The 25,884-nt window shown below is 65.8% G+C and overlaps 2 protein-coding genes across 6 annotated transcripts; one reads left to right on the forward strand and one right to left on the reverse strand.

Annotated features, from left to right (window-relative positions):
* The first annotated feature begins 1,704 nt into the window (after positions 1-1,704).
* Positions 1,705-18,428, forward strand: NCAN (neurocan). 5 transcript variants are annotated; one of them, XM_054050126.1, is made up of 15 exons: positions 1,705-1,922; positions 8,757-8,933; positions 9,940-10,341; positions 10,865-11,039; positions 11,117-11,244; positions 11,522-11,815; positions 12,385-13,242; positions 13,327-14,565; positions 14,940-15,056; positions 15,306-15,419; positions 15,632-15,790; positions 15,898-15,980; positions 16,081-16,225; positions 17,322-17,504; positions 17,610-18,428. In XM_054050126.1, the coding sequence occupies exons 2-15, from the start codon at positions 8,795-8,797 to the stop codon at positions 17,798-17,800; spliced, it is 4,227 nt and encodes a 1,408-aa protein (XP_053906101.1). In that variant the 5' UTR covers positions 1,705-1,922; positions 8,757-8,794; the 3' UTR covers positions 17,801-18,428. The 5 variants fall into 5 exon arrangements, with proteins under 5 accessions (XP_053906101.1, XP_053906104.1, XP_053906103.1 ...); XM_054050129.1 differs by having other exon boundaries at positions 8,854-8,933; XM_054050128.1 differs by having other exon boundaries at positions 1,708-1,922; positions 17,606-18,428.
* Positions 18,429-19,298: 870 nt separating this feature from the next.
* On the reverse strand, positions 19,299-25,411 carry HAPLN4 (hyaluronan and proteoglycan link protein 4). The gene is made up of 5 exons (XM_054050141.1): positions 25,224-25,411; positions 23,746-23,863; positions 22,605-22,967; positions 21,450-21,752; positions 19,299-20,374 (listed from the first exon to the last, which is right to left on the reverse strand). Exons 2-5 carry the CDS (start codon positions 23,861-23,863, stop codon positions 20,037-20,039), a joined length of 1,122 nt encoding a protein of 373 aa, XP_053906116.1. The 5' UTR covers positions 25,224-25,411; the 3' UTR covers positions 19,299-20,036.
* Positions 25,412-25,884: the final 473 nt, after the last annotated feature.

The raw sequence follows: 25,884 nt of genomic DNA on the forward strand, positions 1-25,884 counted from the left end.
GAGACATCAGGGCGAATCCCCTGGGACCCCCAGTCCCGCTTGGCAAACACCCTGTGGGGGTATGAGCCCCCCGTTGCCGCCCCCCACACGCGGGCACCTACGCGGGGACGGGGACGGCAGCTGCAGGCGCATAAAGAAGGGGAACAGAGGAGCTCTGTGTGCCGGCAATGCCGGGGTTGTGCGAGGGGGGTTCACAAAAGGCAGGAAACGCCACGGAAAAAAAGAGTCTGGCACAATGGAGTCGGAAATGAGAACTTTGCTCTCGGGTTTCCGCGGACTCATCCTATGAGGAATATAAGAAGGGGGAAATCTTTTTACCCTGGTTGTTGCCAAGTCCTGGGAGACAGGGTGGCATTCTCCATCCACCGGTCAGAAGGTGACCCCCCCTAAACCCTCCCTAACAGCTCAGTGACGGGTTTTTCCCCCCCATTTTGGGGGTTGTTCCTGGTATTGCAGCTCCCTCAAGGGTCTCACCCGGTTTTGTTGGAGTTGTTCAGGCTTTTTCAAGCCTTCATCCATTCTCAGCATCTTCGAGTCCATACAGGGGTGCAGAGGGGCTGGAAGATGCTGCTGGTGGACCCTGTGTGGCTTGGAAGGGGATTTGGGATGCAGAAGAGGCTGGAAGATGCTGCTGGATGCAGCCTGTATAGGGTGGAAGGGGTTTTGGGGTGCAGAGGGACTGGAAGATGCTGCTGGCAGACCCTGTGTGGCTTGGAAGGGGTTTTGGGGCGCAGAAGATGCTGCTGGATGCAGCCAGCGTAGCTCGAGAAGGGGTCCAGGGGTGCAGAGGGACTGGTAGATGCTACTGGGTGCAGCCTGGATGGGTTAGAAGGGGTTTTGGGGTGCAGAGGGGCTGGAAGTCACTGCTGGTTGTACCCTGTATGGCTTGGAAGGGGGGTGGAAAATGCTCCCCTGTTCGGAGACACCCTAAAATCCCAGTGGGTCGCAGGGCAGGGATGCCAAGGGGTGCAGTCCTTGCGGGGGGTGACACAACGGGTCCCACTTTGGCTTAGGGGGGCCTGGAAGGCGCTCCCCCGCTTAGGGGGTGCTGGTCCCGGCTGGGGGTGGGGCGCAGACCCTATTGGGGGGGGCTATGGATGGGGAGGGGGTGGCCCCGGTTGTGTGGGGTGGTTACCTCGATTATGGGGGGCAGCTCCTCTGGATGGAGGGGGGGTGGGTGGCTCCCGTTGTGGAGGGGAGCCTTGCTGGGGGGAGGGGGCGGCTGTTGGGGGGGAGAGACACCGGGGGGGGGGTGCAGGGGGCTCCGGCTTGGGGGGAGGCAGCTCTGCTGGCAAAGGAGGGGGCAGCCCCGATTGGGGGGGGGCGGCTCCAGTGGATGGAGGGGGGGTCGGCTCCTGTTGGGGGGCGGTAGGATGGGGGGGGGGCAGCCCCGGTTGGAAAGAGGGGGGGTGAGATGGGAGGGGCGCAGCCCCGTTGGAAATGGGGGGGTGAGATGGGGGGGGGGCAGTCCCTATTGGAAATAGGGGGGTGAGATGGGGGGGGGGCAGCCCCGCTTGGGAGGGGGGGAGGCGGCTCCGGGCGGGGGCAGCCGCGGCGGGGGGGGCTCCGCTGGCTGGAGGAGGGGCAGCTCCGGTTGGGGGGGGGCTCAGGGGGGGGGTGTCCCCGGTCGGGGGGGGGCCGGGGGGCGCATGCGCGGGCGCTCCTCGCCCTGTGCCGGCGGGGAGCGCGTTCGCCGGCGCTGCGGGCAGGTGCTGCGGGCGGCACCGGCGGCGGGGGGGCCGTGCCAGCCGCGATTGGCCCGGCCCGGCCCGGCTCGGCCCCCTCCGGGGTGGGGGGGGGGCCCGGCCCCGCTGCCCCCCCGCCCCGCTCCGCTCCGCGCCCCCCGCTTTTAAAGCCCCCCGGTGCCGGCGGGGCGTTGGGCTCCAGCGGCGGCGATGAATCCCGGAGCTCCCTGAGCGCAGGTACGTGCGGCACCGGCACCGGCACCGGCACCGGCACCGGCACCGGCACCGGCACCGGCACCGGCACCGGCACCGGCACCGGCACCGGCACCGGCACCGGCACCGCCCGCGCCGCCCCCGCGCTGCCGTACCCGGTGCCGCGGGAGCGCACGGGAACGGGAACGGGGATGGGAAGAGGGATAGGGGACGGGAACGGGGATGGAGACAGGAACAGGGATGAGAATGAGGCTGGGGACAAGGAGAGGGGACAGGAACGGGGGTGAGGATGGAAACGGGGACGGAAACAGGAATGGGGGTGAGGATGGGAACGGAGATGGGGGACGGGAATGGGGATGAGGATGGGAAAGGGAGCAGGGATGGGGTTGGGAACAGGGACGAGGATGAGGGTGAGGATGGGAACGGGGATAACACCAGCGCTGCAACGGTAGGAGAAGGATGAATCCGTGGTAGGTGACGTGATGGGGACAACGGGGCTGTGAGGGCTGGGGGAGACACTGGGATCGGGGACTGGGGAGCACTGAGACGGGGGAGACACTGGGATCGGGGATTGGGGAGCACTGGGATGGAGGAGACAGTGGGATCAGGGACTGGGGAGCACTGGGATGGGGGAGACACGGACTGGGGATGGGGACACTGGGATGGGGGGACACTGAGATCAGGGGACACTGGGATTGGGGATGGGGACCACTGGGATGGGGGAGACACTGGGATTGGGGTGGGGGAGCACTGGGGTGGAGGGGATACTGGCACTGAGACTGGGGAGTACTGGGATTGGGGCTGAGAGGCACTGGGATTAGGACTAGGAGACACTGGGATGAAGGGGACGCTGGAGCTGGGGGGCACTGTGGGGACCAGGATGGACAGGGATGAGGAGCGGTGGCGCTGGAGTCGGGGAGATGCTGTGACTGAGGGTTGGGGACACTGAGAGGACTTGAGGTGTCAGCGATGCTGGGATCGGGGCTGGGAGGGCTGGAGGGGATCAGGAGAGGGGTTGGGGGCACCAAGGCAGGGGGACAAGGGGGATGGGGACACTGGGGAGACCAGGGCTCCCAAGTCTGGGGACACTGGAACTGGGGGCTGAAAGGGGCTGAAAGGGGCTGGGGGACACGGTCAGTGGAGCTGCTGGGACAGGTAGGGCTGGGGGACACTGGCGGGAGAACGGCGGGTGCTGGCGGGTGAGTGCCCACCGGGAGCCGTGTGCGCCATCGGTGCTGCCAGTGGTTCCCTGGCAGGGAAGGAGCTGGGAAGTTTGGCATTCCCGGGATGCGCTTGGCTGCCAGGGAGCAGGAAAGGCTGGCAGAGCAGTGAGGGCTCAGCACCGCGGGCAGAATAAGTCTCATCCTGCGTGCCCTGGAATGGGGATGCCACGCGGTGAGGCTGGGATGGATGGGTGGATGGATGGGTGGATGGATGGATGGGTGGATGGATGGATGGGTGGATGGATGGATGGATGGATGGATGGATGTGGGTACCAGTGAGGGCTCTGTGGCTGCTCGCGAGCTCCTCTCTGCCATGTGCCAGCCCAGTGGTTGGCAAATCCAGCTGCGAGGATGGTGCTGGAGGTGCAATCCTGTGCCAGGCCCACCAGCCTGGTGCTCTCCTTCCCATTCCCGGCACCGCTTTCGGAGTCGCTTGCCGGCATGTGGCTGAGCCGCCCGTGGGGTTGGGGTTTGCTGCGATGCTGCATCAGCTTTGGGGCTCCCGTGGCGCTTTCAGCTTCCCGGGAGAGACAGAAAGCAGGGGGGAAAAATGAAAAAAAAACCCCAAACCATAAAGAGAGGGGCAAATTCTAAAATAAAGGCTGCAGACTGTCTGCCTAATAAAAATCGCACCCGGCAAAGGGCCCATATTGGACGGGATCACAGTTTTCCGAGGTGCTAATTTATTCTCGTAGGCTGGGGGGGAGCGGGAAGCATCACGTTGGCTGTGAGATGTGACGGCAGCGAGGTTTGCAGAATTCCTTTGTTGTGGGCAGAGAGGAGGGGACGCGGAGCCAACCTCGTCGCCGGGTTCCCACCACGGCCGCGCAGCCCTGGGGGGGCCCTCGGCGGACACCCCCTCGCCGCTGGGGCGGTGGGGGCACCGTGGCGCTGGGAGGGAGGTGGGTGCCGCGGGGATCGGGGGCTGCGCTGGCTTTGGGGGTGAGGGGTGCGCGATGGGCCCCGCGGGGTGCCTGCGCTGGGGGCACCCCCAGGCTCGGTGGGCACCCCCAGGCTCGGTGGGCACCGGCGGTGCTGCCGACCCGAGTGATGCGTGCGGACGGCAGAGCGCGTGGGGGCCGTGTCGTGGCTGGGGGGCAGCGGGGGGGCACCCCGAGGGCTGCGGCGTCCCCAGGGTGGGGAGCACCCCCATATCCTGTGGTATCCGTTTCACCTGGGTGAGTGGGTGGGCAGTGCCCTCTTCACCCCCATTCTGCGTCTCCCCCTTATCGCAAACATCCCCTTCGCTCCACGGGGACCCCGTGTTCCCGAGCTGCCCCCCCAGCCCGGCCCATGGCTCGAGGGAGCTTGGGGTGAAAGGACACCCCAAAACTGGCCGTCCCAGCACCCAGTGGCCTGTGAGGAATTAAGCTATGTTTCAGCTGCAGCTAATCACCGGCCCCGAGTTTGCATATTCATGAGGCAGATGAATTATTCATGAGGTGACAGCTAGTGACAGATGTGAAAATGTTCGCCCGGCTTTGGGGGGGCGGCTTTGCACCGCCGTTATTTTAGATTTCTCTGTCTGCCGTGGGGATGGGGACCCTGGTGCCGCCTGTGCCGGGGGCATCACCGAGCCCGGAGCCCCCGGCATCGCCCCGGCTGCGGGCAGAGACCCCCAATCCGCATCAACACCAACCTCGGGGGGTCCTGGCAGCACGGGCAGCGCTGGCTCGCGGTGCCACCCTCCTTGTCTTGCTGTCACCGCTGGCGATGCCGTGGTGGTCCCTGGTGCGGCTGAGCCTGCAGCCCCCTCCGTGGAGTCCCGGGACGGATCCTGCCCCACTGGGATGGAGCTGGTGCTGCTTTTCCCCTGTGGTGCTGAGCCTGCGGCGGCGGCTGGCACTGGCTCTGCATGCCACCCTCTGTGCTGTCACCGCTGGCGATGGCGCGGTGATGCCTACAGCCCTCTCCGTGGAGCCCCGGGACGGATCCTGCCCCGTCAGCATGGAGCTGGTGCTGCTTCTCCCCCTTGGCACAGAGGCTGGTGGTGCTGAGCCTGCGGTGGGGAGCCAGGATGAGGCCAGGGCTGATCCCGGTGGTGCCACCGGGTCACGACTCAGCCGTGCCAGCCCCGGGCTGCCTCGCTGGCACGGCCGGCGCTGGATTGTGGGTTAGTGGATCAAGAGGTGGGAGGGAGACGGTCTCAATAATTAACGAGGCGCCGAGGCTGGGAGGATGCCGAGGCTTTGGGGGGCCCCCGGCGCAGCGCGGGGGTCCTGGCGTGGGGGACACCGCGTGTGGTGGCACCGGCGGGGCTGGAGGCCGCTGTGCCGCTTGCCCTGACCTTGGGATCAACTTTCTGCTGGCTCAGCGCGGGGCAGGGCTCGGTGCCGGGGGTCCACGGTGGGGCTGGGGGAGAGCAGTGGGGACCTCCCTTTGTCTGCAGGGTGGGAGCGCGATGCCAGCGAGAACGCGGTCCCCACGTGCTCCGAGGTGCCAGCCGGGTGTCCCCGAGGGAGCGCAGGCTGGGGCCGTGTGCCCTGTGCCCGGGGCTGGGGTCCCCAAGGAGGCAGCGGGGGCTGCCGGCGGTGCAGCTCTCCCCACCGCAGCACCTTCCCTGCTGCGAAAGCACAACCTGCAGAAGTGCTGATGTCAGGGAAGGCGGCAGCTGCAGATGGAGCCGCGCAGCCCTGCGGCCTCCGTCCCCCCCAGCCCCTTGGTGCCAGCAGCAACGGCTCCCCACGGTGCTGCCAGCCTGGGGTGCCCTGCTGGGGGCCAGGACCATGGTCCCATCCCTCCATCCTATCCATCCCATCCCTCCCTCCCATCCCTCCCTCCCATCCCTCCATCCATCCCATCCCTCCATCCATCCCATCCCTCCATCCATCCCATCCATCCCACCCCTCCATCCATTCCATCCCTCCATTCCATCCCTCCATCCACCCATCCCTCCATCCCATCCCTCCATCCATCCATCCACCCATCCCTCCATCCATCCCATCCCACCATCCCATCCCACCATCCCATCCCTCCATCCCTCCATCCCTCCATCCATCCATCCACCCATCCCTCCATCCCTCCAATCCACCCATCCATCCCATCCGTGTGCCGGCTCAGCAGCCGGCTGGGATAGCAGTTGCGAATCCAAGGAGCAACTTCTCTGTTTAACATTTAAATAAACCCCGGGCTGTTTGCTCAGCGCCGTTTGCTCAGCGAGGACCCATCTCCAGCACAGCGGCTCTGGGTAAACAACCGAGAGCTTAGAGGAGGATCTATACGCTGGCACGTGAACGTGGGTTTTCGGGATCTCTTGGATCCCTTCGGCTCCTGCTCCGTCCCACCATCCCAGCGTGGCCTTGGGGCTGGAAACGGGAGCTGGGGTGGAGGGAGGAGGGATGGAGAAGGGGAAGGTTTTGGCGATGCTGTGGAATGAGAGTTGGTCACTGCTTTGCCACCGGAGAAGTTGTCTTGTTTGCCCTTGGATGGGAAAAGTCACCTGGAAGCTGCAGCAGGGGGGAAGCGTGGAGGGATGCGAAGAAGAAAATTGGGTGAAAAGACCATAGAAAAGGGGCTGTGAGTGATTGGAAGCTCTGGGATGTGTGGGAGCACGGCTTGGGACACCCGTCTCACCTGGTGCTGAGTGCCTTGGATGTCCCCATCCTGCACCCACCCCTTGCTCAGGGGCTCCTGGGGCTGTGGCTCATCAAAGGACCATCCCACATCCCAGTGCTGATGGTTTGTGCTGGGAGAGCTCCTGACACCCCAGAAAGAACATTCCAACGGGGAGGAGCTGGACCCTCCCGATCCCAGTGGTGCCAAGCCATTTATCTCCCCTCCCAGTGGGAAGACAGGGAAGAGTTTGGTGCTGTGGAGGCTGTGAGCCTGGGGGATTTCCATCCTGGAGCATCCCTGAGTGGGGAGGAAGGAGCTGCCGTCGCGCTGCTGGTGCTGTGGAGGGTCCCTGCGGCTGCTCGAGGGTTGTTCGGGAGGTGTGTCTGCGAGCTGCAGCCCCCCGCCAGCCCTGCACCCCAGGAATTCTGCTCTGCCACCGCAGCCGCGGTCAGGTCACCTCCACATCTTTCATCCACAGTGGGGTTTGGAGGCAGAGGGGCCCTGGAGCTGCTGCGGGAGAGGAGGGGGCTGCCAACGCTTTCTTCTTTAGAAGAGAGAACATAAAACCCAGTTCTGCACCCCTAAAAGGGCCTTTTCCAGCACTGAACATGGGGGGTCTCCTTTTTTTTCCCTCACCGTTTTGCTCTTTCTTGCTATTTTTGTCCCATAAAAGCAGAAGGGAACGGAATGAGGGCTGGAAAATGGAGCATCAGGGATGAGGGAACCTGTGGGCTGAGCTGCAGCCTTTCCTCGGGGCAGCTGGCAGAGGGATGGGGGGCTCCTGGTGTCCCCCAAAAGCTGAGTGCTCCCTAGCTGGCCCTTCCACCCAGGGGACAGAGCAGAGGTCACCGTCAGAGCCCGAGACCAGCAAACCCCATGCTGGACCTGCCGGAGTGTGGAGAACCATGGTTTGAGCGCGCTGCCGTGTGGTGCTGAGCTCCAGCCTGGCCCCGTTTGGGGGTGCTGGTTGCATCCCTGCTGCCGCTGCTTGGCTGGTTGGGCAGCACGCGATGCCGGAGCCTGGTTGGAATCCCGAACAAAGCCAGAGCGGGGCTGCGGTTGCGGTGGGAGCCGGGCGGTGGTTGTGCCCGCGCCGGGTGGGCGATGTGTCCGAACGCCCCTGCGAGCCCGGAGACCAAATGATTTGGAAATACTAATCACCGCTGCCGTCAAACAGATGGATGGGAGATTCTCGGCGAGTGGCCGTGCCGGCTTTGTGCTCCACGCGCCGCACGCCGGCTCCAGCAGCCGGAGCATCCGCTGCATGTTAATGCTGGGGGCAGAGCGAGGGCTCGCTCCAGCACCGACAGCTCTGGGGGCTGCGGGACCCCCAGGATCGCCCGTTGTCCCCACCGTGGAGATGCGTGTCCCACCTGCAGCCGTGCTCCGGGTGGGTGGCACTGCGGGTGGCACTGGTGGCGGGGGACGCAGAAGGATACCGTGACGAGGTGGCCGGGGGCTCGGTGGGTTGGCGGGTGGCTCCATATGGGTGCTGGGATGTCGCCGTGGGTGGCAGGGGACGCAGAGGGATGCTGTGACAGGGTGGCCAGGGGCTCGATGGCTTGGTTGGTAGCTCCGTAGGGATGCTGGGATGTCACCGTGGGTGGCACTGGTGGCAGGGGACACAGAAGGACACCGTGGCTGCATGGCTGGGGGCTCGGTGGGTGGCTTAGTGTAGATGCAGGGGTGTCACCGTGGGTGGTGGTGGTGGCAGGGGACACAGAGGGATGCTGTGATGGGGCAGCTGGGGGCTCAGTGGGTCAGTGGGTGGCTCTGTGATTGTGGGGTTGTCACCGTTAGTGGCACTGGTGGCAGGGGACACAGAAGGATGCTGTGACAGCATGGCTGGTGGCTTGCTGGGTGGCTCTGTGTGGGTGCAGGGCTGTCACCGTGGGTGGCACTGGTGGCAGGGGACACAGAAGGACACCACCATGGGGCAGCTGGGGGCTCGCTGGGTCAGTGGGTGGCACCGCGTCCTCCCTTCCAACCCCACACCGGCTTCATGCTGAGAGTGAAATCAAACCCTCTTTGGGCCAATGGCATCTTATTAAGCGGGGCTAATCCTGCTCCCTCCCTGCAGCTCCCGGGGTTGGTGTCAGCTCGGCCCCGCGCTGATTTATGGCCCATGATTTTGCCGAACAAGCAGCGGCCTCCACCCTCCCTCGCTCTCCGTGCAGGTCAAGGATGGTCCATGTGATGGGGGATGCGGGCTGCTGGTTCCTGCTCGGGCTCTCCCTGCTCCCCATCGCTGTCCTGGGTAAGTGCCGGGGCTAATTAGCCCATAACGATAAACAGCAGCAAATAATGAACTATGACCCATAATAAATAGCGAGGGTGAATAATAACCAGGGGAGGGCTCCCCCGGCCCCCCCACCCTGGGCTGCGGGGGATTAGCGGGGGAGCAGCCCCCAGGCCACCGTGGACACCCCCCGCGCTGGCATCTCCGCAGGCGAGACCTTAAATCCTTAATCCCGTTGGCGGCACCCCCGTCCCCCTCCCCACTGCGGCGCTGAGCTGAGCCCCCCGGGGATTTGTGGTGTCTCTGAGCAGGAGAGCCCATGTCCCCCCCCTTGTCCTGCGTGGTGGGGCGAGGGGGATCCCCCACCCTGGTACCCCAGCTCTGCACCTCCTGGTGAGCCAAGGGCTTGGGGGGCGATGGAGGGTGGGGAGCTGGGGAGGGCGCCAGGCGGGGATTAGTGGCTGTCCCCAGTCCCCAGCTCTGCGGGAAGCATCTCCCAACCCCGCTGCGCAGGGAGAGCTGCGCCACGAGGGGCTCCGAGAGTGGGGGGATTTGTGACAGCAGAGCTGGGAGCCGGCACAGCCTGGGGCAGGATTAGTGCGAGAGGAGGAGGAGGAGGTCACCATCACTGTCGTGCTTTATCCCCGTGTGGGGATGGCTCTCCCATGGGTGCTAAAGCGGTTGGGTGGCACAGGCACTGGTGCGGGGAGTACGGTGTCCCCACGGCACCCATGGGTGCAGAGCAGCAACTACAGCCCGGCAGCATCCTGGGGGGCACAAGGGCTCGGCCAAATTGGGGGTTCAGGCCTGGAGGGGCAGATTTAACTGGCAAAGTTGGTCTCCAGCCACTAAATGGGAAGGCTGCTCATCATCCTGCTCCATGCTTTGCCTTGCGGGGGGCTCAGGGTGGCCCGTCTGGAGCCCCCGCACCCCGCAATGCCCCCAGCTCTGCCCTCTGTGAACAAGAACCCTGCAGGAACTCACACCGCCCATCCCCGTGGTCTCTGGGCACCTCTCCTTCCAGGCTCCCAGGACAATGGGAAGGTGATCCACATCAACAGGGTGCAGCACCAAGCCGTGCGCGTGGGGCTGGGGGAGCCCGTCGCCCTGCCCTGCCTCTTCCTGCTCCAGCCCTCCGCCTCGCTGGGGCCCAACGAGCCCCCCGACCCACCCCGCGTCAAATGGAGCAAGGTGCGCTCGGCCACCGGCCAGAGGGAGGACGTCCCCATCCTGGTGGCCAAGGACAATGCGGTGAAGGTGGTGAAAGCCTACGAGGGTCGGGTGGCCCTGCCTGGCTACCCCCGCGACCGCTACAACGCCACGCTGCTGCTGCACGCCGCCCGCGCCAGCGACGCGGGGCTGTACCGCTGCGAGGTGGTGGCTGGCATCGATGACGAGCAGGACCTGCTGCCCCTGGAGGTGACGGGTGAGCCGGGCACCATCGCTGGGAGAGCTTGGGGGGCACGGCGGGGACCGCGGCGGCGTGGCGCAGGTGCTTGTGTGGGGTGTGAAGCTGTGCGAGCCGTGCAGCCCACGTGAGCCACGTGCTCTGTGCGAGCCGTGCGCCCCCGGTGAGCCGTGCGCCCCGTGCCTTCGAGACGGGCTGTGCTCCTTGTGCAAACCGTGCCCCCCGTGTCCTTGGTACGAGCTGTGAACCGCGTGCAAAGCATGCACCCATGCACCCCGTGCCCTCTGTGTCCCCCGTGTCCCCTGTGCCATCAATACAAGCTGTGCAAGCCATGTACTCTGCGTGTCCCCTGAGCTCCACAAGCCGTGTGCCCCGTAGAAGTCACGCACTCCATGTCCTTCACGCTCCCCGTGCATCCCATGCACCTCATTGAAGCCCTGAATTTTGCACGAGCCACGCACTCCGTGCATCCCACGCGCCCTCGTCCGAGCCGTGCCAGCTGTGCGCCCCATGCCAGCTGTGCCATCCGCTGTCCTTCCAGGCGTCGTCTTCCACTACCGCCCTGCGGGCAAGCGCTATGCACTGACCTTTGCCGCCGCCCGCCGCGCCTGCCTCGACAACTCAGCCGTCGTGGCCTCCCCGCAGCACCTCCAGGCTGCCTTCGAGGACGGTTATGACAACTGTGACGCGGGCTGGCTCGCCGACCAGACAGTGCGGTAAGAGTGTGGCACATGCTGCCGGCTGGGCACAGCTCGGCAGCGGAGCTCAGCACCCACTGTGCCCCCGTCTGCAGGTACCCCATCACGCTCTCCCGGCCCGGCTGTTATGGAGACCGCAACAGCCTCCCCGGTGTCCGCAGCTATGGGTGGAGGGAGCCCGGAGAAGAGTACGATGTCTACTGCTACGCGCGGGAGCTGCGAGGTGAGCGGTGCCGCGGTGGCTCGGTGCGCGCCGGGCGGGTGCCCAGGGACATCACTCCAGGGCGATGGCTTTGGTTGGGAGCGTGGGCATCTCCGGGCACCTCCAACTGCAGGAATGGGTGCCGGTGCTGTGCCAGCGCTTCGTGTCGCCCTCGGTGCTGAGCAGAGCGGTGTGGCTGTTGTGCTTGAGTCATGGAGACAACCAAAAAGCACTGCTTGGTTCTGAGCCATCAGGACTTTCCGTGCCCACATCCCCACCGGGCTCTGCTCTCTTGCAGGGACGGTGTTCTACGCCGCGGTGCCGGGGCGGTTCACCTGGCAGGGGGCCCGCAGGCACTGCCGGAGCCGCGGCGCTTCGTTAGCTACCACGGGGCAGCTCTACCTGGCGTGGCGCGAGGGCCTGGACCAGTGCGACCCAGGCTGGTTGGCCGACGGCAGCGTCCGCTACCCCATCAGGTTCCCACGCAAGAAATGTGGTGGTGATGCCTCTGGCGTCAGAACCCTCTATCAGTTCCCCAACCGCACCGGCTTCCCCCCCGCCACTTCCAAATTTGATGCCTACTGCTATAAAGGTAAGAGTGACCACCGTGATCATCGAATCCTGGAATGGTTTGGGTTGGAAGGGACCTCAAAGCCCATCCAGTCCCACCCCTGCCATGGGCAGGGACACCTCCCACTGGCTCAGGGGCTCCAAGCCCCATCCAACCTGGCCTGGAACCCCTCCAGGGATGGGGCAGCACCACTGCTCTGGGCACTCTGTTCCAGGGCCTCTCCACCCTCACTGCAAAACATTTCTCCCCAAGATCCCATCTCATTCCTCCCCCTTTCAGCTCAAAAGCGGTGATGCTGGCACTGCATTCACCCCCCTACCCCTTCCCCAGCCCTGGCCCTTCTTCCCTTGGGAATCGATGGGCATGGCCAGGAAAATTGCCGCAGATGAATATTTAATTGGGGAATTAATGAGATAAATGAGGAGAGCTGTGCTGGGAGGGAGCCCAGCTCCGTGCATCACCCTGGCGGGGGATGCAGTGCCTGGCGCTGAGCCCCAGGGGCTGTGTGGGTCCCGGACGTGTCCGTGGGGTGCCCGTCCTGCCCCTCCGTCCCACTGCCGGCGCAGCTGAGGCTCCTGCGGTCCCCACAGCACACGCAGCCGCGGGGCAGAGGAAGCTGGAAGAGCCAGTGCCCCCCACACCCAACCCACCGAGCAGCGACAACGTGCTGGTGGAGCACGGTGAGGACCTGGGCACGTCGGGGGACACCCGGGACGCACTGCCGGAGCGCTACGGCATCGTGCCGCAGCCGGGGCTCGCGGAGCTGGGGGAGGACGAGCAGTTGCGGCCAACGATCGGCAGCCCAGCGGTGCAGCGCGGCGACCTCCCCGCGGCTGCAGCGTCGCAGGCGATGGTGGCTCAAGGCCTGGGTGATGGCACATCCCTACCTCCCGCCGCGGGCTCCTCACCGGCGTGGCCCCACGAGGATGAAGCTCTCAACGTGGTGGACCAGGTGCCGTTGAGCTCCTGGCAGGGTCTGGCCAGCACCAGCCCGGCACTGCCCGTGCAAGAAGTCCCTGACCCCGAGAAGCCCGTGGACACCTTCCTGCTGCAGTCCCAAAGCCCAACCAAGGGGCACGGCATGGGGTCACCACCAACACCACCTGGGATGGGGATGGTGCCTAGCGCGGCAGCAGAGACCCCCGGCACCCCGCCAGCCGGCTCCCGCGCCCCGAGGCGCAGCAGCTACGCTGGGCTGAACGGGCGCCACTTCCAACTACAGCAGCAGAGCCGGGACCCCGCGGTGGCAGCCGGGGACCCACCGGTGCCCAGAGACCCTGTGGTGGCTGGGGATGTGGTTGAGACGGTCACCCAGGCCCCCGTCCTGGCCCTGGAGGTGAAGGGGGCTGCAGCCAAGGCCATGGAGACATGGAGCATCCCCAACGCCAGCACTGAGAGCGTCCTCCCCCGCGCACCCTCCGATGCGGTGGAGGAGGAGATCAGCCCTGGTAAGTGATGCCCAAAAGTGGCCGGGGCGGTCCTGGCGGGCGCTGCGCCCGCTTGAGGACCCCATGGCTCTGGTGTCTTTGCAGAGCTGATGGCATCAGCCACCATCCCGGTGTCCCCGTCGCCGCAGGCACCTGCCGGGAGAGATGCACCACAGTGGAGCCCCCGCATCGCCCCCCGCCATCCCGGGGGGGCCACATGGACACCCCTTGCACCATCCCCATCCCTGCCCGCCGCCACCGCTCCCCACGATGCTCTTGGCCACCGGGACAGCACCACGGTTGGGGTTCAGCCCCGCGCCCCCAGTGCCCGTGGTGACTCTCCCCGGCTGCCCGTGGATGCCACCGAGGACTTCTCTGGGGACACCTTCTCCCAGGAGGACGGTGGCTCTGTCTCACCGCAGCCCCCACTGCCCCCAGCCCCGCTGGTGGCCGAGGGCCCCGAGATGGTCCTGCAGCCCCGCTCTGATGGTGGTGATGGCAGCGGGGCCCTGGCTGATGGCTCATTGGAGAGGCAGAGGAAAGCGGTGACCTTCTTTCACCCAGCCAGCCCCTCCGTGGGTCATCCCATCACCTCCAGCCCCTCCGTGGGGCACCCCATCACCCCCAGCCCCTCCGCAGGGTACCCCATCACCCCCAGCCCCATGGAGGCAGCTTCTCCCCAGCCCTGGGAGATGCTGAGCCTCACGGCTCCGCGTGGACCAGCCGAGCCGCTGGCCAGGTATGGGGGTGCCGGGGAAGGTTCGGCCAAGCCAAGCAGCCAGGCAGCCACGTCCCCCCCAGCACAAGATGTTCCTTCGCCTTCACCCCCTGTCTCGGCCAGTGGGGTGACCCGGGGGGCCGGTACAGAGTGGCCAACGGAGGTGGAAGCGATGGAGCCGGTGGCCAAGGAGGTGTCCGTGGGATTCACCTCTGAGGCTCCCCAGCCCTCCAACCGCACTGTGCCGGAGCTCGGGGGAGCGGAGCATCTCCTCCTGTCCCCTCCGGCCCCTCGGCAGCCCCCCGGCCCCCAGGGTGTCCCCATCCACAGGGGTGCACTGACAACCCCCAGCGAGGAGGATGCCTCCGGGGAAGCGAAGAGGGAAGAGCCCCCCAGCCCAGCCCCCCCCAGCCCCTCGCCATCACCCACCGCCCCCCACCCAGGGGTGCTGGAGGCACCCGAGTCCCTGAGCACAGAGCCGCTCTTTGAGCCCTCCACGGTGGCAGAGCTCGGGGGGCTGGGGGGGTCCCCACTGCTGGATGCCGATAGTGGGAGCGGCGAGGAGCCGGGGCTGGAGGAGAGGGAGCTGCTGGCCTGGGTGGGTGCCTACAACACCAGCCAGGAAGGTGAGCTCGGTGCTGGGGGATCATCGGGGTGCTGGGGGATCATCGGGGTGCTGGGGGATTGGGGTGCTGGGGGATCAAGGTGCTGGGAGATTGGGGTGCTGGGAGATTGGGGTGCTGGGGGATCATCGGGGTGCTGGGAGATCATCGGGGTGCTGGGAGATCGGGGTGCTGGGGGATCGGGGTGCCAGGGGATCGGGGTGCTGGGAGATTGGGGTGCTGGGGGATCGGGGTGCTGGGAGATTAGGGTGCTGGGGGATCATCGGGGTGCTGGAAGATTGGGGTGCTGGGGGATCGGGGTGCTGGGAGATTGGAGTGCTGGGAGATTGGGGTGCTGGGAGATCGGGGTGCTCAGGGCACCCTGTCCCACCCCACAGCTCCGGCGGACCCCTGCCAGAACAACCCCTGCCTGCACGGCGGCACCTGCCACGCCAACGGCACCGTCTGCGGCTGCAGCTGCGCCCCGGGCTTCACCGGGGAGAACTGCGAGATCGGTGAGTGACCAAAGCATCCCCCTGTGCCGGGGCAGGATACGGCCCTGTCTGCGCCTCACCAGCACCGAGCCATCGGAACTGGGAAGGGGAATCCAAATCCTGCTCCATCCCTATCCCTGGCACAGGGGCTGGCGGAGGGCATCCGTCTCCATCCCTGCCCTTGGCACCGGGGCGAGCAGAGGGGACAGTGGGCTGGGTGGGTGGTGGCGAGGGTTTCCACGTGCCCATTGCTGTCCTGTGTCCCCGCAGACATCGACGATTGCCTGTCCAGCCCCTGCCAGAACGGCGGCACCTGCATCGACGAGGTCAACTCCTTTGTCTGCCTCTGCCTGCCCAGCTACGGCGGCAGCCGCTGCGAGAAAGGTGAGGAGGGGCAGAGATGTCCCCAACGCGTTGTCACCGCGGGATGGGCGAGAACCCCACAAGAACATCGCCCATCCCCTGTCCCTTTGGGAGCTGGGAAGGGGATGCAGGAATCAACCCCTCTGCTGCGATGGAGAGGTGCTCCCTGCATCCCTCACCAGGCGCCGGGGGAGGTCCCCCGCACTGTCCCCACTGTCCCCATCTCCCTGCAGACACGGAGGGCTGCGACCACAACTGGCACAAGTTCCAGGGTCACTGCTACCGGTACTTTGCCCGCCGGCGCTCCTGGGAGGATGCGGAGCGGGATTGCCGCCGCCGCGCCGGCCACCTCACCAGCATCCACTCACAGGAGGAGCACAGCTTCATCAACGGTGCGGGGCTGGGGGGTGTGAAACCCTATCCTACAGCCCAGCGAGCATCAGCACCCCTGGGTGCTCCTCACCCTCGCGGTGTGAGCCGTGGGTGCCTCTCTCCGTAGGCTTCGGGCACGAGAACACCTGGATCGGGCTCAATGACAGGATTGTGGAGCAGGACTTCCAGTGGACCGACAACACTGCCTTGGTGAGAGCCTCGGAGTGGCTCCTCCGGAGGCACAGGGTGGGGGGCTCAGGGTGCAGGACGCGGGGGGAGCAGAGCCTCACCGCCCATCGTGTCCCATCAGCAATACGAGAATTGGCGGGAGAACCAACCCGACAATTTCTTTGCGGGCGGCGAGGACTGCGTGGTGCTGGTGTCTCACGAGATTGGCAAGTGGAACGACGTGCCCTGCAACTACAACCTGCCCTACATCTGCAAGAAAGGCACAGGTACCACCTTCCCCAGTGTTTCCATCCCTGGCATCCCCGCTGTCCCCATCCCACGGCTGCTGGCTTCTGTGTCTCCATCCTGCAGCCCCCAACATCCCTGTCCCATAGCCCCCAGCACCCCTGGCATCCCTGTCCCATAGCCCCCAGCATCCCTGGCATCCCCGTGCCATAGCCCCCAGCATCCCTGGCATCCCTGTCCCATAGCCCCAGCATCCCTGGCATCCCCGTCCTGCAGCCCTTGGCTTCCCCATCTCCATCCCACAGCCCCAGCATCCCTGGCATCCCTGTCCCACAGCCCCAGCATCCCTGGCATCCCCATCCGATAGCCCCAGCATCCCTGGCATCCCCGTCCCATAGCCCCATCATCCCTGGCATCCCCGTCCCATAGCCCCCAGCATCCCTGGCATCCCCGTCCCATAGCTCCATCATCCCTGGCATCCCCGTCCCATAGCCCCAGCATCCCTGGCATCCCTGTCCCATAGCTCCATCATCCCTGGCATCCCTGTCCCACAGCCCCAGCATCCCTGGCATCCCTGTCCCACAGCCCTTGGCTTCCCCATCTCCATCCCGCAGCCCGCGGCATCCCTGTCTCCATCCCACAGCCCCCAATATCCACGTCCCACAGCTCCCGACATCTCCATCCCGCAGCCTCCAGCATCCTCATCCTTCAGCCCCTGGGCCCCTCCTCATCCTCAAGAAGCCTCTCCCAGCCCCCAGTCCAGGAAAACTCAAGCAGTTCCGCTTAATCTCTGTTTTTTTCTTTCTTTCCCCATAGTCAATTCTTCCCTCTTCACTTAATTTGTTCGATTTGCCACCATTAAAACTATTAAGCTCCCATTCCTTATCTTGAAAGTTATATTAACCTCCAGCTGCTCATTTGGAGCCGGAGGCTCGCGCCGCCCTCTCCCGCCGGCCGCGCGTTAACGATGCGCTCACCCCGATAAGGCCATTAATTAATGAAGTAAATCTTGGGGAGCACCTCATTGCCAACCCTGATGGAGGAACCCATCCTTAAAGCCGCTCGGGCTCCTGGAGAGAACCGGTGGCGTTGGCGGGGTGTCCCCGGGGGGGTGACGGGGGTCTGTGCCTCCCCCAGTGCTGTGCGGACCTCCGCCGGAGGTGGAGAACGCCTTCACCGTTGGGAAGAAGAAGGAGAAATACAACATCCACTCCAGCGTGCGCTACCAGTGCGAGGAGGGCTTCGCCCAGCGCCACGTGCCCACCATCAAGTGCCACAGCACCGGCAAGTGGGACCGGCCCAAAATCCTCTGCACAAAACGTTAGTGGGAATGGGGGGTCCTGGGGTGGAAGGGGGCGTCAAGGCACCTCCCGGAGCCGCGGTTCCTGACCCCCCCGGGTCCCTTCCCTTGCCCCTGTTAGCCAGGCGGTCGCACCGAGCGCGGCGTCACCACCGCCACCGGCACAGCCACCCCCACCACCAGCACCACCACCACAAACCCCGCAAGGAGCGGCGAAAACACCGCAAGCACCTCCGGCTGGACTGGATGGAGGAGGGCCACTACTTCTAGAGACGGGGCGCCAGGAAGCACAAAGGTCCCCCGTGGGACGTGGTGACGTTGCCTGCCCCCCTCCTACCCCCAACCCTCTTTTATAACCCCCCCTGCCCTTGGCTTTAGCTCCTAGGATGCCCAACCCCGTAGGGAATAGATCCGGAGGGGGCGGCTGCGTGTGCGTCCCCAGCCCTCCCTGCATGCCCCACGCTCAGCGCCCCCCGGAGCTGGGGTGCAGCCCCCCCTGCCCTGCACGGGGACCCCCGCGCACGCGGAGGCTGCGCCCTGGCTGGGCTCTGGCCCCCTCCCCAAAGGAGGGATCCACCCGTTAGCCCCCATCTCCCCCCCGGGCCGTCGTGTCTCGCTGGCACAGCGTGGCTCTGGTTTTTTAGCACCCCCCCTGGCCCCCATCCTCCCACCCCAGCCCCAGTCCTGCCTGCTGGGGCACCCCCGCAGCCAGGAAGGGGGGACACACGATGCTGCCATCCCGCTCTGCCGCCTGGTTTGGGGGTTGGGTTTTATTTCCCTGTGCCCTCGTTGTCGGGTCCCCGTTGGAGTTGGCGTATGTGTGCGTGTGCGTGTACGGCGCTTTCTGATCTCTGCTGTTTGCGACGTGACTGCCGTGTCCCGAGCCCCCTCCCCGTCGCTCCCCCCCCCCCCCGTGCCATTTCTGACTCTGCCTTTCTGTACTGCTGGACATTTTAATAAATTTTTTTAACAGTTGAGTGGCCCCGAGACTGCGCTTTCCTGGGCGGGGGCAGCGCAGGGATCCCAGGGGTGCTCCCCCCGCAGCCCTTGCCTTGCCTGGACCAAGGGTTTCCCTCGCTGTGCTCTCCATCTGCATCCTTTTGATGCCACTAAATTCATTCTGAGCAACCCTAATCCTCCTCCCAGCGCCCGTCGTGGCAGCCCTGTGCTCATGGCACCCATGAATCCTTTCCGGCGTTCCCTGCCGGCCCCGGTGAGATGCAAAGATGCCGATGGATTTATCAGGGTGCTGCCTGTGCGAGCCATGGGGGCAGGAGCTGCAGCCCGGTTGCCATCCATCAGCATCTGGCAGCCACCACCTGGGGCTCTGGTGGCCACGCGGTCCCCATTTGCCCCTCCTGGGGGTGGCGATGGCTGCGGGGTTGCATCTCAGCCGCTCTTGGTTGTCATCAGTGCTGGAAGTCAGCAAAGGTGATGGATGGATTGTGCTCACCTGCGCTGGGTGTGGAGGAAGCCCCGAGTCCCCCCCCGGGGTCCCCACCCCAGCGCTGCCGTCCCTGCGGTGTCTCCGGGTCCCTGCCAGCACCACAAAGCCTCAGCTCTGCTGATGCTGCTCCCTTGGATCTGGTCCCCATAAATGGGATGCTGGGATGCTCCGAAGGTGCCCGTATGGAGGGCACAGTGGGACCACGGACTCCAGGGCTTTGGATTCGGGAATGAATAAAAGAGCTGCAGGGCAGCCCGGGGTCCCCTTGCACCCGAGATGCCCCTTGAGGGTGGCACCAGTGAAGGAGACACGAGAACGCGGCTCAGCTCTCAAAAGCAGCCGAAGCTTTTATTTCATCTACGTCCAGCTTGTGAGCGCCGGGGCTGCGGGGAGCCTCGAGCTGGGCGGGCACGGGGCGCGGTGCCCGCCTGCTGCTTCCCCGCTCCCGGCATCGGCCGCTTCTGCACGAAGCCAAGCGCGAAGGAGCCGCCGCCGCTCCAGGCTCGCAGCGTGGCACTCGGCTCGCCCAGCGGCAGCCCCGCGGGGTGCCCAGCGATGAGCGGGTGCATGCGGGCGCTGGAGGGGCACCACCAGCCGCACGGAGCCAAACCAGTGCCCCCAGTCCTTGCCCAGCGCCAAGGTGGGATTTTGGGGATGAGGAAAGCTCGTGACAGGTCAGCATCCGTGCAGAGATCCTGGTCCCAGGATGCTGGTTGCCTGTGGCGTCTCCTGGAGGGTTCAGTGCTGTGTGATCTCAGGGACATCTCCAGGCATGAGGATAGGGACATCAGGGGCTCAAGCGTGCTTTGCTCCGGATGGGCCTTTAGCACATGCACTACGCTGGTTGATAAGCAATGAGCTGGGGAGCCGGCCCTGGATCGAGCGCAGGCTCCGGGCTGGGCTACTGAAGTTGCTTCCCTCCTGCTGCCTCAGTTTCCCCAAGCATCACCGAGCTTTGTCTACAGCCTGCGGTGCAGCATGGGCACCTCCTCCCAGTCCAATGCAGGGGCTGCCCGCAGCTCCCCACGCTGCAGCGACGCCGGGGAGCCCAGCACGTGGCGGGGTCCCCAGCCAAGTCTGGGGGTGCTCCCAAAGTAGAGGAGCCTCACACGCGATTGGGGTGCACCCCACCCGGCGCCTTCTCCGGGTCAGCCTCACCAGCCTTTTTGAAGCAATAAACCCCAAAAAGCTTGTACTTCTTATCCGGGAAGCCCAGGTTGCGCACGCCGGGCTCTCGGCCGCCGCAGCGTGCCCGGGGGTTGACGATGGGGTAGCGGATGCTGCCGTCCTCCAGCCAGCCGGCCTCGCAGCGGTCCAGCAGCTGGATCTTCCAGGCGGCGTAGAGCTGCCCCACCTTGGCCACGGCCGCGCCGTTGTTCTTGCAGGCCTGCACCGCCTCGTTGTAGCTCAGCTTGCGGTACGTCTTCAAGAAGTAGACTTTGCCTGGGGAGGGGGCGAAGAGGGGGTCGTTGGGGATGGGGAGGGGGCTGCAGCATCCTGCACCGGTGCGGTGGGACGGGGCCGAGCAGTGAACCCCCCAACACGTTACAACTCATTCCCTCTGCCTCGAGGACGGGCTGAGAGAGTTGGGGTTCAGCCTGGAGAAGAGAAGGCTGTGGGGAGACCTTAGAGCAGCTTCCAGTAGGGAGAGGGGCTCCGGGAAAGCTGGGGAGGGGCTTTTGACAAGAGCGTGGAGTGATAGGATGAGGGGGAATGGCTTTACATTGGAAAAGGGAAGATTGGAATTAGACATTGGGAAGAAATTCTTCACTCTGAGTTTGGGGAGCCCCTGGCCCAGGGTGCCCAGAGCAGTGCTGCCCCATCCCTGGAGGGGTTCCAGGCCAGGTTGGATGGGGTTTGGAGCCCCTGATCCAGTGGGAGGTGTCCCTGCCCATGGCAGGGGTGGAACTGATGGGCTTTGAGGTCCCTTCCAACCCAAACTCTTCCATGATTTTGGGGGCTCGGAGGAGGAGGCAACCGGCTGGGTGGGCTCTGAGGAGGCACCGCGGTGTGGGCAGATTTATGGGGGCTGCGCAGTGGCAGTTTGGGATGGCTCCTCGCGGCGATTATGCCTGCTATTTATCCCGCCTGCCACCATTAAATAAACATCGGCAGAGACCCCCCCCGCACGGCCCTGCCAGCAGGGAGGAATTTACACAACCCAGGAGCCCTCCCGGCTCCCATCTGTCTTGCGTGGCCCCAACCTCATCCATCACCGGGGCCGTTCGCTGCTGCGATTACCTCCATCTCCTGCTCCTGCCCGGAGAAGATAGGGCTTGCTAAGACCTGCCCCAGCCTCACCGGTGATGGAGCCAAATCCTGGTCCCTACTGGGGGTCCCCAGCACCAAACCCCCTCTTGATGCGCTGGGGAGCCAAGGGAAGGACAGGCAGCCGCGTCCTTCTCTCACCCACGGTTGAGCACCTTCCCAGACCATTGTGGGAAGCCACCCCCTACCCAGCCAATCAAAACAGTGAGCCGGGTACTCTGTGCCTCAGTTTCCCCCTCTCTTCCATTACCGTTGAGGTTGGAGGTGAAGCAGAAGGCGTCGTAGTGCTCGCTCTCCTTGTGCCGGTAGCCGTAGTTGCGTACGCCCACCGGTGTGTCCTTGCGGCCGCACTCTTCCCGCGGCCGGGAGATGGGGTACTGCACGGAGCCGTCCTCCAGCCAGCCGGCGTTGCACCAGTCCATGCCCTCCAGCCAGGCCTGGTGCAGCTGGTCGTGCGAGGCCAGGATGCCGTCCTGCTCCAGGCACGCCTGCTGTGCCTCGTGGAAGTTCAGGGTGTAGCGCCCCAGGCGCGGGTGGTAGGGGAAGATCACACCTGGGGGGCACAAAGAGAGAGAGGGGCTGGGGGTGGGAGCTCCCCAACATTGTTTTGCACCCAACGAATGGGGTCATCAGCGCAACGGCACCAGGAACGGGGGCTGCTGCGGGCCGAGAGACCCAGCTGCGAACTCCAGCGACAATGAGCTGCCATCGTCTCTGCTCGGCGAGTTTGGGTGCTCGGTAACGCCAAAGCTCCCCCCAGCCCGTGGCTGCGGGTGCTGGAAGGGCTGTGGGGGTCCCCCAAACTGCACGAAGCCAAGCCCAGTGCCCCAGTCCTTGCCCAGAGCCAAGGAGAGATGTTGGGGATGGGGGGATCCCATCAGCATCCCTACACAGACCCTCTGGTCCCCCCCCGGACCCCCCGGCACCCGCGGGGGCTGCTGCTCTGCGGGGTGGGTGGTCTACGTGCGGGGTCTCAGCGAGCCCTGATGTCCCCAGAGTGAGCCCGGAGCAGCGCGGCTGTGCCTCCCGAGCCCCCAGAATAGAGTTCTCCCCCTTTCCCAGTGTCCCCAGCTGCAGACGGCTGTCCCAGCGGGCTCGGAGCCACGCGGGACACCCACACGGCTGCCACATCGCGGTCCCCCCCCCCGATGCTTTACGACGCCGTGCCACGATCTGTCTCTAGTGTTTATTAGCTGGCAGCCTGTAAACCTGGAGCAACAATAAAAGCCAATAACAGAGGCAATAAACCACGGCACACGCAGGAAAAACAACAGCCATAAAGCAGGACCGCGTCCAGCCCGGGGACGCGGCACCGGGATCCGTGTCCTGGCCATTCCACGTGGGATATGGAGACACCTGAGGTCCTTCCCATCCCCATCCCTCCCCGGTGTAGCCACATCGCTACCTTCAAGGTCCAGCTTGACCATGCCGGTGTCGTCCTCGAGCTCGTTGGTGACCTCGCACTCGTAGCGGCCGTAGTCTTGCAGGGTGACGTTGCGGATGATGAGGGAGGCATCGCCGAAGCCGTCCTCCTGCAGTGCCGTGCGGCCGCGGTAGCTGCCGAACGCCCGCCGCGCCTTCCCCAGTGCCACGAAGACATCCACAAAGTCCATGGGCTCTGTCACTTTGGTCCACTTCAGGCGGATCTCGGACGGGTCGTGGGCAGAGACGTCGTAGTGGTACCGGCAGGGCAGGATGATGGTGCCGCCCCGGTGGGTCACCACCTTCCCCGGGGCCGTTTGCACCACCACAGCTCCGCTCTCACCCTCTGCGAGGGACACCGAGCTCAGGGGAGTCCCTGTCCCCAAGCCAGCCCCCACCTCCACCCCAGACAGCGGTGGCACACGGGCAGGACCCTCGGCAGGGACAATGCAAGCTGGAGCCATGGGACAGCTGAGGGGACCAACTTGGGGGGAATTCCCTTCTTTTAGGGGCTTTGAGATCCCCAAAGAGGGTTGGGCACCTCCTGGTCAGGGTTGGAAGGGCACAACGGGCGCTCCAGAGCCTTTGCTCGCACTTTAATGGGTTTTAAATCCAATGGCTCCATGGCCGTAGGATGGCTGCTCCCATGAGGAGAGGCTGAGAGGGTTGAGGTTGTTCAGCCTAGAGAGGAGAAGGCTCCGTCGAGACCTCAGAGCAGCTTCCAGTGCCTGAAGGGGCTCCAGGAAAGCTGGGGAGGGCTTTTTACGAGGCCATGGAGCGATAGGATGAGGGAGAATGGCTTTAAATTGGAAGGGGGAAGGTTTGGGTTGGACTTTAGGAAGAAATTCTTCACGCTGAGGGTGGGGAGGCCCTGGCTGAGCAGAGCGGTGGTGGCTGCCCCACCCCTGGAGGGGTTCCAGGCCAGGTTGGATGGGGCTTGGAGCCCCTGATCCAGCGGGAGGTGTCCCTGCCCATGGCAGGGGTGGAACTCAATGGGCTTTGAGGTCCCTTCCAGCCCAAACCATTCTGATTCTATGATCCCATCCTATTCCATCCCATCGTATCCAATTCCCTCCCATCCTCTCCAGCCCAGCTCCCCGCTGTGGACCCTCATCCGCACTCACCCATGACGTGGACCACCTTCTTCCGTCCCCGGGTGCCGGGCAGCGTGTCGGAGGCGAGGACACCGGCCAGGAGCAGCAGAGCTGCCGGGGCAGCAGCCCACGGCCTTTGGGGACGCATCTGGGGAGGAGCAGAGCCGCTCAGCACCCACCGCCCCCCAGGGAGGAGGAGCGGTCTGTGAGCAAACCCAGCGACGCCGAACCCCAGCCCATACCTCGCGGGTGATGCGCCAGGAGACGCCGTCACCCGCTGACACCCCTCGTAGCGAAGCCCCCCACCTAACCCCACCTCACGCACCCCAGGTGTGAAGCTTTCTGCTTCACCCCTGACCTCAACTGTAGCGGCAGAGGGGGGAAACTGAGGCACAGAACACTCAGCTCCCTGCTTTGGTTGGTTGGTTGGGGGGTGGTTTCTCCAGGCAGAGGGGAGGTGATGGGCAGTGCTGGGTCACCCCCGGCCCGTAGGGACCCCCGCATCCCCCAGCACCGCCGTGCCCCCCGTCTGTGCCGGCGCTGAACTCCGCTTCACCCGCTCAGTTACAGCCGGGATGAATATTTCATGGCAGCCGCGCCGGGCTGGATCTCCTGAGTTATTTATGTCAGCGTTGGCACATCTGGAAACTGAACTGATGGTGCGGGAGGGTCTGCGGCTGCCGGAGCCCCCCGAGACCCCCCGCTGCCTGCCCCTCCCCTGCGGACAGCAGGGGGAAACGGGGCCCACAGCCCCCCAGTATTGAGGGGATGCAACCCCCACCACCCCCCCCGACCCCGACCCCTTCGAGAGCGCCCGGAGCCCGGGCAGCACCGGGGGGAACGGGACCCCGCAGGGCTGGGGAGGGGGAATGGGGGGCAGGACAGCCCCCCCGGTGGTCCCGGGGCTCAGGCATGGGGGTGGGGGGTCCCGGTGTCTGCTCAAGGGACAGGAGGAGTGGGGCAGGGGGTCCCGGGGCAGGGTCGGGGGCAGAGGGAGCAGGGCAGGGGGTTTCAGGGGTCCCGGTGCAGGGTCGGGGGCAGAGGGAGCAGGGCAGGGGGTCCCGGGGGTCCCGGTGCAGGGTCGGGGGGCAGAGGGAGCAGGGCAGGGGGTTTCGGGGGTCCCGGTGCAGGGTCGGGGGCAGAGGGAGCAGGGCAGGGGGTCCCGGGGGTCCCGGTGCAGGGTCGGGGGGCAGAGGGAGCAGGGCAGGGGGTCCCGGGGGTCCCGGTGCCCGGGCAGGGGGTTTCGGGGGTCCCGGGGCAGGGGGACAGAGGAGCGGGACGGGGGGGCGGCGCAGGGGGTCCCGGGGAGAGCTGCTGGTGCGGGGTTGCAGTGCGGGGCAGCGGTCCCGGTGTTGCAGTGCGGGGCACTGCGGCGGCCCCGGGGCTGCGGGACACCGGGTGCGGGCAGCGCAGCGCAGCGCAAGGAGAAGGAGGAGAGGGGGGCGAACCGTCCCGGAGCATCCCCCGCCCGGGCAGTCGGTCCCGGGGGTCCCCCCCGCCCCACTCACCGCGTGGCCGCCGGTAACGGCCGCAGCAGCGCTCGGTGCTGCCGGTGCGGCTCCGCGCAGGGGGCGGCACCGGGAGCTGCCGCCGGCCCTGCCCCGGCTCCCGGCACTGCGCACGGCCGCCGGCTGCCAAGGTCACCGGCCCGCCCGGTGCTGCCGGTGCCCCCGGGACCCCCGAACCGGCCGGGCTAAAGGAGTTCTACCGGGAAACAACCCCCCAAAGCCCCTCCAAGGGCAGCCCCGAGGGCACCTCCCGAACCGTGTGCTCCCCCCACCCCTGTGCACCCCCACCCGGTTGTGCAACCCCCCATCGTGTGCATCCCCCACCCTCCGCACCCCTCAACCCGTGTGCGCCCCCTCCCTGTCTGTGTGCACCCCCACTCTCGTGTGCATCCCCCCCACCCTGTGCACCCCCTGACCCATGGGCACAGCCCCCACTCTCGTGTGCATCCCCCCCACCCTGTGCACCCCCTGACCCATGGACACAACCCCCACTCTCGTGTGCATCCCCCACCCCTGTGCACCCACTCATATGCACACTCACCCTACCCGCGTATGCACCCCCACGGTGCTCACCCCCACCCCTGTGGACACCCCTACCCGTGTGCACGATCCCCTCGTGCATCCCCCTACCCCTAAGCACCCCCTGTGCACCCCCCTTGCT

This window comes from Cuculus canorus, chromosome 27 (assembly GCF_017976375.1).
Source record: "Cuculus canorus isolate bCucCan1 chromosome 27, bCucCan1.pri, whole genome shotgun sequence".
Taxonomy (NCBI): domain Eukaryota; kingdom Metazoa; phylum Chordata; class Aves; order Cuculiformes; family Cuculidae; genus Cuculus; species Cuculus canorus.